At 38.9% G+C, this 17199-nt stretch overlaps 3 protein-coding genes across 3 annotated transcripts in view; all 3 read right to left on the bottom strand.

The window, feature by feature from the left end:
• Positions 1-2229: 2229 nt before the first annotated feature.
• socs2 (suppressor of cytokine signaling 2) lies at positions 2230-8365 on the bottom strand. The gene is given in 9 exon segments (XM_022207587.2): positions 2230-2789; positions 2791-2853; positions 2855-2904; positions 2907-2952; positions 2955-3050; positions 3053-3233; positions 3235-3262; positions 4821-4982; positions 8229-8365. Coding segments are annotated over 8 exon segments (729 nt in total). The 5' UTR covers positions 4936-4982; positions 8229-8365; the 3' UTR covers positions 2230-2639.
• LOC127533483 (filamin-C-like) lies at positions 8254-17197 on the bottom strand. The gene is given in 12 exon segments (XM_051946560.1): positions 8254-8495; positions 12681-12782; positions 12836-12861; positions 13221-13285; positions 13287-13325; positions 13328-13437; positions 13978-14196; positions 14273-14448; positions 15635-15777; positions 16106-16221; positions 16478-16615; positions 17188-17197. Coding segments are annotated over 12 exon segments (1386 nt in total).
• LOC110960368 (filamin-C) overlaps positions 16485-17199 on the bottom strand; it is a 58007-nt gene continuing 57292 nt past the window's right edge. Inside the window, exon 44 of the mRNA XM_051951129.1 lies at positions 16485-16615. The gene's annotated coding sequence lies outside the window, so the exon portion shown is untranslated. The remainder of the gene's footprint in view (positions 16616-17199) is intronic.

Raw genomic sequence — 17199 nt, 5'->3', positions numbered from 1 at the left:
GGTAGGTAATAGCTTCCATACAGACAAAGTATAACATAATCGTCAAAAATAAATTAACATATTTTGTTTTCATTGGTATGAGAATGGATTTCACATCTTTTAGTTCATTTGGTTGCAGAACTTGTGCATTTTTTGCACATAAAATCAAAAAAATATGACAACCTAAATTTTTTTAATTTATATATTTTCCTGGCCTCCATACTAACAGATTTTCATAAACATATTTGGTTTAAAACTGATCAAATAAACACCAGAAAACCAGAAAACACTGAATAGATGACATGATGAAGCACCATATAAAACTTTATTGATCTCACAGCTGATCAATGTTTACGGGTTGCAGAACATCGCATGCTTTCAGAGTCTTTTACAAAAAACGTACCAGAAAACACAGTGTGACACAATCAATAAATATCTTTAGAAAATCCAGCTGCGGTCTCCAGTCCGCTGCTGCGATGCGTTCAAAGACCCGCGCCTGTCTTCGTGTTCAGAATACTCATTCACCGGAAAGCTGAAAACATGGCGGCGCTGTTTGGCCTCCGTACAAAAGGCAGAAGAAGAAGGAGAAGGAACATCAGCAGTATGACACGCCCCCTTTTACCTGGGCGACCACATGACCAGGACGTGGTCCCGCCCCTCAGCGCAGGTGATGAAGTTACAATCAGATTGATCAGTTATTGATTTATTCTGAAGGGAATCAATCAACATGAAGTATAAATTAATTTTTTAAACTGATAACTTCATGTTTGTTTTTGTATGGAATGAACTGATAATTGATCACAACTTATTGATCTTCAGGTACACATGTAACCCTCATTTCTTCATTTTTGAATGGGGTTTGGTTATTTTGTTTAACTGTATTTAAACAAACAAAAGTGCTAACAGGGAGCTGAAACTTTTTTTGAAGAAGACATTTTCTGAAATATAATTGCACTTGAATAATCTAATATGTGACTAATTTATCAGATGATTCTAAGTTTCAACAGACTCATATTTGACATTCTCGTGATGTTATCAACCAACAAGGAATCCTAAAAATGAACATTTTCTAGCTGGAGTCTTGATGTTCAGAGCTGCTGTTTGGTGGTTTTCAGTCTGAATACGAGGCGTTCAGTGTTTCTGTGTTTCCTCTGTGTGACGCCACACCTTTGTTTTCCTGCGACCTGATTGGCTCCCGGCTGCAGAGTACTACAGCGTCAGGACAAAGTCTACTGAGCTACAGAGGTCAAACCTGGCCTGACGTTTGTTTTCATGAAACCATCAACAACTTCAAGAGTTTGTTTATTCGACGCATCGATCGGGGAATGCCTCAACTCCCACCCTCCATCGGCCAATCAGAGTGCAGCATTCCAGGTGTTTACAGGTAGAAATGGTGGGGAGGTTCACTGCAGTTCTGCCTTCTGTCACTTCAGGTCAGTCCCCTCCCCAGGAGCCAATCAGACGCTGTTTTGGTTTTCAGAGCCAAACGGATCAATCAGCTAATCGACTCAGAGACATCACCAGGAAAATAATCCACGACTATTCAGAGAGTTTTTAACCAAACAAGGGAAATAGGAACACTTTCCAATAATTAATGATCAATATTTACGTTAGTCGTTGGTCTGTTCTTCTGGAAATCAATAAATTCTTTAAAAAAAAAATTATCAAACCAGTTAGACTGAAACGATTAGCTGATCAACAGAGAGGTTTGTTGAATAATTGAGTCATCATTTCATCTAGCTGCTAACGTAGCAGCAAATGTAGTAGTTAGCATCTTTAAGCTACTGCAGTAGCAAAACCTCTCTTGTGTAGGCTAACATAGTGGCTAAAGCTACCTTAAATATGCTAATGTAACAGCTAAACTTCTCTTGATAGACTAATGTAGCAGCTAAATTAATCTTACTTGGTTAATGTTGTTTTCCTTTTGGTCAAGGCTAACAATATCTTGTTTAGACTAACTTAGCTGCTAATGTTGTAGTTAGCATTATCATCTTTAAGCTACTGTAGCAGTTAAACTTCTCTGATAAGGCTAACATAGTGGTTAAAGTTATCTTATACATGCTAATGTGTAAGGCTAATAGTGTTTGTTTGGGTTCAAGCTGCCAATATCTTGTTTAGGCTAATGCAACAGCTAAATTTCTCTTGGTTATGCTAACATATCAGTAAAGGTTACCGTCATTTAGGCTAGCGTTGTCTTGTTTAGGATAATGATATATTATTTAGGCTAATATTGTGGCTAAATTATAATGTTTCAGGCTAATGCTATCTTGTTTACGCTAATGATATAATGTTTTAGGCTAATGCTAGGCTAATCTTCCACATTCTTCTCAACAGCCTCCTTTCATTTCAGTGCAAATGTGAAACGTCTGTTAAATTCAGCAACAGCTGATCGACTGATAATTAATCAATAATCATTCTGATAAAATACGACGACAATAGCTGCAACATTTTTCACAGTTCTACAGAGGAGACGATTTATCAATAATGTGAATATCGGTTTGATTTAAACTTTTGGTTAAAGACGAATCTGTTGCTATGGACGATGATTAGCAACGGGGATCGGTATTGGTCTGAAGTGACTGGTAATGGATCCCCTATCAATGATCAGGACTTTCAGAACTCTGGTTACATGTGTACCTGTGTGTGGAGGTCATGCGACTTCAGTAACTTTGCATCACTTGTAACAGAAGAGACGAAGATCGACTGGATGCTACTTCCTGTTTGTCCAGGGCGTGCTGGGATTGGTCAGTGGTCACATGGGCGTGGCTCTGCCCCCCAGCTACACGTTGTAGGCCATAGTCCGTCAGGTAAGTCCTTCAGTCTGTTGGGCAGCGGCAGGTCCTGAACCCGCCGTGTCCTGCGGTTGATGGCGATTGCGACTTAGGTGCTGCAGCGACGGTGTGGCGGTATAAACCGGTTTGGTGGCAGCAGCTGCACTGTGCCGTTGGGCGCTGCTGCACACAGAGTCAAGAGTTCGTCGCCGCCGCCTTGTCGCTGGTCCTGGACAGCTGGAAGTAGTGCTCCACCAGGCGGACCACGCTGTCAAACTGCTTCAGCCGCCGGCTTCACCAGTAACCCACACGAGCTCACCAGACTTGAACTTGCCCATGTTTTGTACTCCGATACGCGCAGAGTTTGGTGGTCCCGCCAGAACGTCATAGAGCCGAGATTGGGACAGGTAGTCCTGGCTTGGGAGCTGGTCCCGCACCAGGGAAGAGTTCCCGTCCGAGGCGTCCTGCAGGATCTCTTGGCTTCGTTGCGGTCAGACTCCCCCAGTACCAACACTGTCACCAAAATGGACACCAGAGTCAGTGTCAGAACAACCGGAACACACCGGTACGCATCAATTACACTGTTAGTTTACAGACTGTTAGCTTACAGAGAGTTAGCTTAGAGACAGTTAGCTTACAGACAGCTAGCTTACAAGATATAGCTTTCGAGACAGCTAGCTTAAAGACAGTTAGCTACACCTATATTTGAGGGCAGTTTCGATATAAAGTGGTTTTTATTGCGTGATGAACAGCGAGCTATATAAGGGAATGAACAAAGTTGGAGACACGGTGGCTGGTCGGAGAATACAGCTAGCAGGGCATTGCTTTTGTCACAAGGAATTACCTGCCAGTGACCTTGGGCACCAATGCATGGGAATAAGACAAGAGGGCGGAGAAGAAAATTACATCGATATAATTGAAGAGAGATACTGGAATTGAGAGTGAAGGGGGAGCTGGCCACATGTCTGGAGGATCCATGTTGGAGCCCGGCTGAGGCTGCCATAGTAAGTAGTAGTAGTAGTTAGCTTACAAGATGTTAGCTTTCAGACAGCAAGCTTGCAAGATGTTAGCTTTCAGACAGCAAGCTTAAAGACATAATAGCTACAAGATGTTAGCATTCAGACAGTTAGTTACAGGATTGCAAACTTACAGACCTTACACAATGTTAGCATACAGACTGTTAGATTACATACTTAAGTTTTACGGACTGTTAGCATGGAGACTGTTAGCTTAGCTTGTTTAGGCTACTGGTCGGCGACTAACATTTCTTTATTAAGCTAGTGTGTAAGCAAAAAACATTATCTTGATTAGACTAACAAGCAGATTACATTAATTTTTCGACGGCTAATGTAGCAGCTAACATTAGCTTGTTTAGGCTGACATAAGCAGATTACATTAGCTTGTTCGGCTAATATAGCAGCTATCATTATCTTGTTTAAACTAGTGGTACAACAACATTGTCTTATATTAGGCTAACATTTAGATTAATGAAGAAGCTAAGTTAATCTTGCTTTGACCAATTTAAGCTGACATTATTTTGTTTAGGCTACAGCTTAATAAAGTATCTATCTATCTGTCGTATGTATCTATATGCTAAGCTTTTTTGCTTGGGCTAGCATAGTTGTTTAAATTAGTAGGAGATAAAGTTTATGTTGTTAGTCATGATCATGTTTAATGCTAAAGTTGCAGCTTATAATAGCTTATTAGGCTAATGTAGTGGCAAACAGTTGCCTGCTAAAGCTAATGTAGCAGCTTACATTAGCTTGATTAGGCCAGCGTAGCAGCTAATGTCAAACTTCCTGATTGTTTCTTGCATCAACCAGATGTGAATTCTGCCGTTTGAACGTAACAGAAAACATTTTCTTCAGCTCTGGTTCTGCTTGTTTTCATCCAAACTTCTGTTTCTGCAGTTCGGTAGAGGGAAGCATCGTCTGAAGTCTGATTTACGAGGCAGAAAGCTTTAATTTGACGTATTTTTAAATCCTCTTTATCTGCCAAAACACACAGAGCCTCCAGCTGTTCTGCTCATCTGGAGGCTACCAGAACCAGGCAGGTTTCTAGGAGACTGACCGGTGTTCCTGAGGTCCTTCATGGCGAGGGCCACCCGGCTCTCGTCCACAGCAGAGGTGTTGTCGGCTCGTCTGTCCTCGATGGTGTCCGTGGACTCGGAGGACTGGCAGGTCATTGGAACCGGTCCGGGCTTCAGGCCCGCTGCTCAGACATGAGTCCAGTCTGATTCAATGGCAGCAGTTACCAAAGAGAGGCAATAAAAACAGAGGAAGAGAAAGCCCGTTTTTCTCACACTGGACTCCATTGATTTCAGATTCCAGCTAAGACGCTAAACGCTGTCAGGTGGCTCAGTTTGAGCTTTAAAAAACACAATCAAGACAATAAACAGCACGTCAAATCTTTGAACACCGATTCAATGAAAATGAGAATTATTAATAAAATTTCTACTATTGAGAGTAATTTTAAGGACATTTGTAAAAGAAAAGCTTCTTCTTCTCATAACGGACTCCATTCAAAAATTACCTAAATTAAAAGCAAATTGTTTCCAAACTAAAATAAACCTGATAGAGGAGAAATTCCGAGTTTTTACAAATCAGCAAAAGTCGCCTCTTAAATTCTGCAAACTCAGCAGCAAAAAATTTGGATGTTGGGAGCATTTTGAAGGAATTATTACTGGGGAAAAATGCCCCTTTTCTCTCACCAGACTCATTTTAAAATGAGCTAATTTAAGACTCCAGCTAAGACGCTAAACGGTCTCAGGTTGCTCAATTTGACCTTTAAAAAACTAAATACGGAAAATAAACAACAAATCAAACACTTTAATGCACTTTCAGTGAAAAGAAGAATTACTTTTCACTATTAAAGTATTCGTAGGGAGGTTTGTCAAAGAAAGCCTCTCCTGTTCCTCTCATTACAGACTCTATTCAAAATGACCTAATTTAAGGACAAATTGTTCCCAAGCTAAAAATAAACCTGAACAGAAGAGAACTCTGAGTTTTTACAAAATCAGCAGATTAAACCTTAAATTCTGCAACAATGATTTACTCAGAAGCAAGAATGGGATGTTTGGAGCATTTGAAGGAATCTAAGTGGAAAAAAGGCCTCTTTTTCTCCATTCAAAAATGACCTAATTTAAGGCTGATTAAGACACTAAACGCCAGTCAGGAGGCAATTTTCAGGTTTTTGTTCCTGTTTGTGTCTGAATATATTTAGACTAAATACTGCAACCTCAGTTTTATTTGTGCTTTTTTAATAAAAGAAGGGAACATTTGTGGTTAAAATGTTTTTGATTTCTGACCAGAATCACTCAGATCGGGTTGAATTTGGTCCAAAAACTCTCCTCCATCTGTAAATATTCAGAAAAAACGACAGAGACCTGGAGGAAAATTAAAGTTTCAAGCAGAAAAACTGATTCACGAGAAGGAAGTGGTTTATAATAATTCTGAACAGAGTTTGGTTTAAACGAACCGGTTTTCTCCATTTTAGTGCAAGAAAATCTATTTATTTTAATAACGCGGTCAGATAAGTTGTTTCTTGTGAGTCGAATTTCGGAGCTAAAAGGATGGATTGTTCTCGCAGAAAACCTTCTAGGAAACAGAAATGCAGGAATTTTGACTACAGTTTGGTTTAAAGTGACCAGTTTCTGTATTTTAGCTCAATAAAATCTGTTTTATTCTCAATAATTACTATAATTAGAAGAGTTTTCTTGAACCTTAAACAACAGATTCTTCCCTCTGGACACGTTAATAATTGTGCTAAATAACTAGAAAACTTAAATCTGCAAGAATTTTTTAATAGAATTTGGCGGAAAAGTGAGTTTTTACTGTGTATGGTTGGAAAATCTGTTAGTTTCAGGTAAATAAATGCCATCATCAGAGCCGTCTAAGTTAGGACCTTAATCTGGGTCACAAGAAACTGTTTTAATTACAGCAATTATTGAAAATGAACCGATTTTCTTCCAGTAAAACAGATAACTGATCACTTTAAACCACACTAGATTTGCAAATCCTGCATTTCCTCTTTTCCTGGAAGGTTTTCAGAAGAACAATCTGTCCTTAAGGTCCTAAAATTAGTCATAAGTTGAGTTTAAACGCTTCCAGCTAGTTTTTGCTCGTTTATTTAACAGGAATTTAAAGGTAAACAGCAGTTTTCAGGTTCTAAAACACGGAAGAACTGGAGTTTTGAACTGAAATATTCCAGATTCTGAACAGAAAAAAAGACATTCTGGAGGAGATTTCTCCCAAAATGAGCTCATTGTTTAGTTTTTCCGCAGCCCAGAACTCCTACGTTCTAAAAAAAAAAATTCAACAGAAAACATCCGTTAGCATCGATCTTCTACTGATTAAACCAACTACTGGTGTTTTGTGGTTTATTTGACCTAAAGCTGACAGACTTTCCAAGAATAAACAGTAAAAAATTCACTTTTTTCAGCTAAATTCTCATAAAAATCTTGCAAATCTAAGTTTTCTAGGTATTTAGCACAACTATTAACATGTCAGAGGGAAGAATTTGTCGTTTAAGGTTCAAGAAACTCCTTTAATTATAGTGATTATTGAAAATAAATAGATTTTCTTGCGTTAAATAGAGAAATTGGTTATTTTAAACCAAACTATAGTCAGAATTCCTGCACTTCTATGTTTCCTAGATGGGTTTTTGGTGAATAAATTGTCCTTTAAGGTCCTAAATTAGACAATTCATACCTATAAGTGGCAAATTTTCAACAATAAACAGTAAAAACTCACTTTTTCCAGCCAAATTCTATTAAAAATACAAGTTTTCTAGGTATTTGATCCAACTATTAATCTGTCAGAGGGAAGAATCTGTCGTTTAAGGTTCAAGAAACTCCTTAAATTATAGCAGGTTTTAAAAAATAAATAGGTTTTCTTTCAGAAAAATAGAGAAACTGGTCGCTTTAAACCAAATTCTCGTTAAAATTCCAGCTATTCTCTGTTTCCTGGAGAATAAATCTGTGTTTTAAAGTCTGACCTTAAAGGACAGGTTGTTCTCTTCACATTTATAAACTCAAACTGATAAAATCTGGATTTAGAGGATTTTTAAAAATAACTTTGTTGCTGTTTTTCACCAATTTTCAGGATAATCTAAGGCTTTGGTTGTTTTTATTCTCATGTTTCTTCGTTAAAATGTGGATTTATATAAAATAAATCCAGAAAACAAGAAAAACTGAAGAAATCTGAATTAGAGACAAACTGAAGCCTGGAATTTAGATTTTATTTTAAAGCAAGAAATAAAAATAAGGATAAAAAATACCTGAATTTAGAGCAGAATTATTCTCCGTTTTTTAGATCAAATCAGAACTTCATAGTTTTGTTTGTTTTTTAAAAGATTAAAGATGAAATCCTGGGAATGTTATTTTAAGAAGTCTTTTCTCCACAATCAGAATAAAAGGAAACATTCAAAGTTTTGATTCGCCAGCAGTGTTTACCGGACCTCGGACCGGTTCTGACCCACCTGAGCTTCGGTAACATCCGACATGTCAGACCCGCAGAGGGCTCCGGTACCCGTCCAATCCCCGCTCCGCTCCCCTCGGCTCTCTAATGGCGATCTGAGCACCGAATCCCCAGCCTCGAAGCACCGACCGGCTCCCGTTAACACGCGACTCTGTTAAGGCACCGATCCGTCCGTCCGTCCGTCTGCCGCCGAGCCGCGGCTCCGAGTCCACAGAGAACCGGATCACCGCCGGATCACCGTAAACACAAAGGCAGCATTTCCAGGAAACTTTCCAGGAATACGGTCACGTGGCGCAGGCGGCGACGGATTAAGGTGGACCGACACCACTCCGACCGGTCCCGGTGACGATGTGGGGACCCGGGGTCAACGGGGTGCATCCGGCCCCAGGACAGAACCAGGACCAGGAAAACCAGAACCAGAAAGACAGAAACCAGGACCAGAAACAACTTACAATCCGTCACAATGTCCAGGATCAGAAAACGTTCCCAAAGTGTTCCCAGAAATAATTCTTATCATTTAAAATGTTCCCAGATTGTTCTGCTAGACCAATGTTTCCTCACGTTCTCTAAAATGGCCCCATGTTCCCCCAAAATGTTCTTATGTTCCCAAAACTGCCCTGATGTTCTCCACTAATGTACACATTTAAAAACAAGGGTTCTACATCGTTCTGTCCAACATTTCCCTACCTTCTCAAAAGTGTTCTCATGTTCCACAAATGTTTTCAAGTTCCCTATAATGTTTCATTTTCCACAAAAATCCTCACATTAAAAAAGTTGTCATTTTCCCAAATTGTTCTGTTACCAATGTTTCCCCATGCTCCCAAAGTGTCCTATGTTCCCTAAACTGACCTTATGCTCTCCAAATTGTCATCACATTCTGAAATTCTCCTCATGTTCCCAAATGTCTTAAAGTTCCAACTTTAGACACGTTCCTAGAATGTTTTTTATGTTCCCAAATTGTCTTGATTCTTCCAAAAGTGTTCTTGCAATCCCAAGATTGTTCTCACCTCCCAAAAAATGTCTCATTCTCCACAAATGTCATAGCATGTAATAATGTTCTTATGTTCCCATAAATTCTCCCCATAGTTCCCAAAAAATGTAACATTCCCAAAATTTTAGCTTTAAAATTGTCCTTTGTTTTAAAATGCCCAATGTTCAAACTGCCCTCATGTTCCCCAAAATGTCATCATGTTCTCAAATTTTCCTCATGTCCCAAAAAAATGTTTAAGTTCCCAAACTTTAGTCACGTTCCTGAGATTTTTACGTTCCCAAAAACATCTCAATTCCAAAATTTCCTCTGTTCTTGAAATTGTCCTCATGTTCCCAAATATGTTCCACATTTTCCCATCGTCTTCAGTTTCCTATAATGCGCTTCTGTTCCCAAATGTCCTCATTTTCCTTAAAGTTTCCTCACGTTATCAGAAGGGTTCTTGATGTTCCTATAAATATCTTCAGTTCCAGAAATGCCCTCAGGTTCCCAAATGTCGTCACATACGTCTCCGTATGTTCAGATGTTCCAACAAAGGTCCCCATCCTTCCCAACGGGTCCTTTGTGGTCTCCAAACTGAAGTTATGTCCAAGAAAAGATACCACATTCCTAAAACTATCTGAAGATTCTCAAAATTTCCTTCACTTCTCCAGAATGTTTCGTGTTTCCCAAGAAATGTTCCAGGATTCCCAGAATGTCCTCAAGGATTTTCTTGGTATTTTATTAAACTTCCAATCAAGGACAGTCTGCAGGATTTCATTAAATCAATTAAAGTTCTTCTTCTTCCTTTTCTCCTGCAGTCCACTAAGGTGAGATCAGCTGATGAATAATTTACTTGAGCTAAACATCAAAGAATCTCTGTGATTTCAAATAAAAAAGTCAGTTTGACCTCAGAGGAATTCTTCCTGTTTAAAGTCTGTTTCCTGTTTCAGAGTTTTTCTTTGCTGCTCTTTCATTCTACCGCCTGGTCATCCGCTGCCGTCCTGCTGGTCTCTGCCTCAGCTGCATCACTTCATTAAAAGTTAAAAACTGCAGTAATATTTAAGCACAAACTCCCTCTGGAAACATGTTCTGTGAAATATTTCAACTAAATTTGGAAGCTTGAGACGTTTTAGGACATGGTGGAGAATTTGAGAAAGTGATGACATTTGGAGAACGCCAGGGCAGTTGTGGGAACATGAGAGAACATTTAGGGAACATAAGAACATTTTGGGGGGAACATCAGGACACTTTTGGGAACACAGGACCCTTCTGGGTGACGATTGAGGACACTTTTGGACACTTAATTGAGGCATATATCCTGGGAACGGTAAGACAATTTTTTTGTTTATTCCTGTATTTGATTCATCCTGATCACTTAAATAGAAAAATCTATTTCTATATTCGTATATTTAGTATCCTTCATAATATAATCCTTCATTCAACATTAAATAAGACAAAATTCACACATTCAGGCTAGAAATTTAGTTTTTGTTATGAAAAATTACTGTATATCTATAGATGTGAAGGTCAACATTTAATTATGGATATTTATATCCATAATTATATAAATTTAGCTACTAATACATCTGCATTGTTTTAAATATATTAACATATTCATAAACACAGTTTAGTCTCAGAAATATGCAGCTGATGGATTTCTAATTTATATTTCAGGTTCAGTATCATTTCTGATTTTATTATTTTAAGATCATTTAGCTTAAGAATTAACACAAGGAGAAACGTGTTTTTATACTCACTGATTCATGATATATGTATTATTATTATTCTTATTTTATTGTAGTAATAATAGTAATTATTGCAAATAATACTAATTCTGAAAATAAGAACTAATAATAAAATTCATTATTATTTGTAATTATGATTATTATAGTTATTAGCATTTTCATCAGGACATTTAATAAAAAATAACAATGATTATATTTCTATTGTAATAATAATCATTCATATTTGTATTATTTTATTATAAAATTCTTATTTTCATCATTATTACTATTATGAACAATAATAATAATATTATTGTCTGTAATGAGGTCTTTGTCCTGCAGGAGGCGCCACCAGCTCCAGTGTTTCTGAATGAGACATCATCAGCTTCTTTATTATTTCAGAGATGTGTTCATTATGCCTGCACAATCTGACTGTTGGTTACATATCAAACTTTATTCACTCATAGAAACACTAGAAAAGTCACTCTGTAATGTCGTGTTCCAACATTCACACGTTAAACTCCACTGCACGGCTTCCTGTGGTACAAAACAACAAAAGCTAAAGCGTCACGTCGACTTTTCTCCAAAGAATCCAGGAAGAAGGTCAAGTTCTTCGCCGGCTTCTTTCACAATAAGACCATTTTCTGTCAAAGAAAATCAGGAGGAGAATAAATAAAATCACAGCTTGATCTGATCTGCTTCTGTTTAAATCAAAACACCGAGATTCTAATCCACAGGTTTGAAACATCCCAAAGGTTCCTGAAGGGTTCTGGTACAAACGTCTGCTGAGCCTTGATTGGATGAAAGGTCGATTGTCTGAAGCAGTAAATTTCTACATTTATGGTGATAAAATAATCTTTGTTTCATCCTGTTGTGTTTTCCATCAGTGGGTCTGTTGAGTCTTAGGGTGAACCTGAAAATTACAAAAAATATCAAATCCCTGCTGTCGATTTCAACCACTGTTTGTTTTTAGTCACTAATTTCCATTGTTCAGTCTTTTGTCATTTTTAGTTGCTGTTTTCCTGTCCATTACAGCTACAAATTATCTTCCGTTTCCAGATGCAGTTCTGCCATTTTCTCGTGCTGTTTTTATTCACCATTTTCAGTTTGTTTCTTTGCATCATCAGTCACTTTTAGTCACCTTTCCAGACAACCGTTACCTGTTGCTGTTTGCAGTCGTCGTTAACATTCACTGATTCTGTCATGGATTGTGTCGCTATCAGTTTGTGTTTTGTTTTGTTGGTTGTTTTGTCGCCACGCACAGAAAAAAACCTGTCAAACTGAACTAACTTGATTCATGTACAATCTGTTTTTTGAAGCTGCAGCTCCATTTGTGTCCCTGAACAGTGAACAGAGACAGACTGACTAATGGAAACACAGCTGACTAAAATGAACCAGAATGACCCTTTAACTTTCCAAAAACAAATCCTGTGAATAACTTTAATACACCAGACACTGAGCAGTGACTCAACCCGAGTTAATTCATTTCATTTTAAAATGCTGTTTATAAAAGCTGCTGTGAGGACATCAGAGTTCAGTTTCAGGACTGAATCTGCAGAAGACAAAGAAGAACCGGGACGATGAACATGAGAACTTTGGCACCGAGTGTGAAAAACTGTCCCAGAACAAAGAACGTCTCCAGTGCATCACGGAGGACGTGAAGAGTTCAGTTTTAAGGCACAGTGACGTGGAAAGGACTTCCGGGAACGTTCTCCGTCGCCCACTTCACGATCAGGATGTAGCTGCCCTGTTCCTTCACCGTGTACGTCACAGTTGTACATCCTGCTGCCCATGTGTTTGACGTAGACCTCCTCGCAGGGCGTCTTCGGTCCGTGGACGCCGACCATCAGCATGTTGGTTCCTGCAGACCGAAAACCAGAAACATCAGCAGGCGATAAAACAAACAGAAGTAACCATGCAGAACATTCACATCAAAGTTGCTGAAAGACATGGAAAAAAGAATCAAACTGTTTGTTATATACGTTTGTCCCTTTATTCTAAATTACTGGATTTCAATCCTGGGTCGCCTACAGATGTCAGTTTCAGCTTTCAAGACTCTAAAAGGGATTCAGAACGATACAGAATGTACAGTAATGTAAACAGGGTGTCGTCTGCATAGCGCCAAATATTAATAATATTGCATTTATTGACGATAACACCAGGTCTGCTACTAAATGATTATTTCTGCTGTAAATTTATTTACTTAACCTCATTTAGACAGGGAAATCCCAAGGATTACCAGTTACCAGAAACATCAGCAGGTGATAGAGCACAACAAACCGTTGACATCCATGCTCACCCTGCTTTGCTGCAGTCAACCGTAAACGTGTTCTTCTGACCGACGAAGGCCTTCGATAATCCGGAGACCTCTGGAGACGACTTTACTGGCATCTGAGGAGAAATTTAGGTAAAGGAGGCGAAAGCTCCCCCCATCGACGATGACGACGACTTGGTGACGGTTTCCACGAGAACCGACGATGTTTCGTGTAAACTGTGACCTCCAGACAGGCGAGGACCTGCAGGAGGTTTAAAGAGACAAGTCAATGGAAGTTATTACATTTAAACCTCTGAACGGACACATTATTCATCACTGTAAACTCATTTTGGAGGAAGTCTTTGGTTTTGACAGAATCTGGTTATTTTTTGGAGAAATATGATTTTGATTTTAAGCTTAGATTCGATTCATTTTCCTCAAAGAAGTGTAAAAAAAACAGATATTTAGTTCATGGATTGTCAAAAACCTGGAAATACAACAATTCTTTTTGAGTTTCAGGCAAATAAATTGTGCCGTTTTGGTGACATTTTAAAGACAAACTTGACTTTCGAACCTGCTGGCAGATTAGATGGTTCAAGATACTCTGAAACTGAGAAAAAACATTGTTTAAAACATTTGGAGTTCTGAGGAGATGATGGTTGTAGAAGATGGCAGCTGCAAAGACAAAATGTTAAAGTAAAACTATGAAGAAAAAAAATTTCATTGATTTAGAGGGCTGATGAAGGAAAGTAATGATAATGTTTTAATCCGACTGACCCGGTTCTGTGGTCCAACAACCCACCTGAGACTTTGGCCTTAAAGGGGCTTCCTACAATGTGCTGAGGTCCTCCATATTTGATGGAGATCAGGTAGTTTCCAGGAGCCATCGGTGTGTAGGACACTTTGTAGCCTTCAGGACACTCCTGACAGTCCATCTTCACTTTGGACGGGCCGTCGATGGTCACTGACAGAGCTCCAGAACCGGCGTTACAAGTGTTCACGATGAACTCGGACGGCACACCTGAACAACAGCACAGAACCATTAAAACCATCTTAACGTTCGGATTCAGGGCTTTGACGTGAGGGTTTGTCGATACCTGTGGTTCCTCCTCCAGGCCCGGTCCAAAGGCAGACACCATCCCTGGATCTCCCACCTGACCCGGTTCTCCCACTCGGATCTTGAAGGGGCTGCCGGGAACGTGGCTGCCGTTGAAACGAACGTCTATAGAGTGAATGCCGTTTTCCCTTGGGATGAACCTGATGGCATGCTGATCTGTAGAAACACAAGGGTCCACGTTCACAGTCTTTACCTTCAACAATGTCCTCAACAGATGTTCCTCAGAAAGTTCTAACTACAGGGCAGCATGTTTATTCCATTTTACAACTGACCAGAGTTTTCAGGCAGATTTCTCACTTGAACTGTTTTGTCAAAATAATTTTCTTTAACCCTTTTTGAAGTTTCATTCTTAGTTTTTTAGTTAGAAAATGTTTGTTTCTTTCCTGTAAATTGGTTGTTTTAAATTAGATGACAGCTTCAGTTTTCAAGGCTGTGAGGAGGATTCAGATGATCAAAATACACTTATGTAAAGCATGGTGTCGTCTGCATATAGGTCAATAATAAGAAGTTATTCAGAGATAATATCATTAGAGCTGTAAAAAATGATTATTTCCACTAAATTTATTTAATTAACCTTTATTTAAACGGAAAAACGCTTTGGATATAAATTTCTTTTAGGAAGAGAAGCTGTTTAAAGGTTACAGGAAAAAAATGGTAAAAACTCAACAGACATGAGACGACAATACACTAAAACTAAAGCCGAAGGACATGCAAATAAAATCATACAGGGACTATTTTGACAGGTATTGTGGTTTTTTGGCATGTGTGGCATTTAATGTAAATTTTTACATGCTTTCTTTCCACAAACTTCCAAAAAATAAATCTAAAAACTGACGTGATTTCCAGTCATCAGGATCTACAGCTGTGTAAAGCAGGGTGTCATCTGCATAGCAGCAAATATTAATATTGTATTTATTAATGACAACACCAGGGCTGCCACTAATGGTTATTTCCGTTATAAATTTATTTACTTAATCTTTAGTCAGGGAAACCCACAAGGATTACATTTCTTTTTCAACAGAGACCTGGCCATGAAAAAAAAACTAATTATAAAGTTACAAAATAATTACTCAAACCAATAAATCAATAATGAATATAACAGTTGGAATTTAGTTGGTTCTAGATAATGTGGTGTAAGCATGAAAAACTCAAAAGCAGTGGGCCCAGACTTGAACCTTGTGGTTCTCCATATGTGATTTTTCCTTTTGAATGGGTTGTGAAATAGTACTGGACCCAGATTTGAACCTTGTGGAACTCCAGACACTCTTTTACAAACTCAATCCGTAACTGAGGCTGATATTACTGCTTTGTTTTAGCATAAACTCATTCTGAAGATGGTTGCTGGTTCTTACCGCTGTCCAGCTCGGTGATATAACACTCCTCTATGGCTCCGGACGGTGTGTGGATCTTAGCATCAATCAGCCCTCTGGCGCCGTTCAGCTGAACAGCAAAAGAAGCTTCCTGACCCACTTTCAGACCCATTTCCTGAAGAAGAACCAGGAGGATAAAGAACACAAATATAGGAATTATCTGATTTACTCTGATGTCCAGCTTCTTCCAGGAACACTAACAGATTTATAACCTGGTAAATAACCTGAACAATCTTCTTTAAGTAGAGACAGTTAAATATAGAAAGCTGCAGTTAGAACAGGCACATGAAGACAGAATATAATCCTCAGAATAGCACTGTCCTTCACACACTAATAATAAATCCGTCACCTTTAATATGGCACCAACACATAAGAGGGTTTGTTATGTGAAGATTCAGCTGATTTATTTACATTTAAAGCAAGTTCTAATGGTGTTTTCTCACCTGCAGGCTGGTGATGGTGAGGCGGCGAGCGTCGTCCGACAGAGTGGCGACGGGGACTAAGAAGGGCGAGTCTGGGATGTGTTCATCGTTGAATTTAATGGAAACTTCATAATCACCTGGACAGAAGAATTACAAATTATAAAATATTATAACTTTATTCATCATTGCTGGATCAGTTGTAGTTTTCCAGCAGAAGTGATCACTGTAAAACTGGAGAAACTAAAAACAAACTGATTCTCAGGCAGCTTCTGAAGCAGATCTTTATTTACTACAGACAGATCCTGGAATTAAATGACCAGAATTTAAGGAGACCTTTCATCCTCCATGGTTTAAACACATAAGTCAAAAACCTGATCTGTGTTGGAGTCTTACCAGGTTCCTGAACCACGTAGGAAGCTCCACAGGATCCGTCCTTCCGGTCCTCGAAGGTGATCTCGGCCTTGCTGGGTCCTTCCACGGCGATGGACAAACCTCCAGCTCCGGCTTCTCTGGTCCAGATACTAAACTCAGCTGAAGACAACAGTCAGGTTTATTATAGTGAACCTGCAAAGCTGCAGTTCCTCCAGTGACCACTAGAGGCCGCCTACAAGAAAACTCAACTCAAGTGAAGTACAACGTCAAGAACATCCAGGACTTTGGCTGCAATCCAATGTCCTCACTATATAGTACACAATAAAAATTTTGTGTGTTCAAATACACAGTACGTCAAATGTAGTTTACCAAAGATGCCCAGTTGTCCGACTACATCTGGTTGGATTCTGAAGTATTCTGGCCCACAATCAAATACAACACCTCACAGATTTTCTGGTGGCGCCTTTGACCAAAGTTTGAACTGCGCTGACTATCAGACTGAGATGTAAGGGACTCTAATGAGCTCTTCTAAAAAAAAATTGGTTTTAGGACATACGTATGAGGACGTAACAAAGAACAGAGTACACAACTTGAAGAGAAACCAAAAGGCTAAAATCTGTCTAAAACTGAACATTTCTATCAAAACAATGAGGAAGAAGGTACAAAGAAATGAGAGGATGGAAAACAAACAAAAGGCAGAAATGATGAAGACAAGGAGGACTACACCAAACTCTCCAGCATAC

This window comes from Acanthochromis polyacanthus, chromosome 1, assembly GCF_021347895.1.
Source record: "Acanthochromis polyacanthus isolate Apoly-LR-REF ecotype Palm Island chromosome 1, KAUST_Apoly_ChrSc, whole genome shotgun sequence".
NCBI lineage: Eukaryota > Metazoa > Chordata > Actinopteri > Pomacentridae > Acanthochromis > Acanthochromis polyacanthus.
Note: the sequence above shows the minus strand (reverse complement) of the source record. Positions and strands in the feature narration are given on the sequence as shown.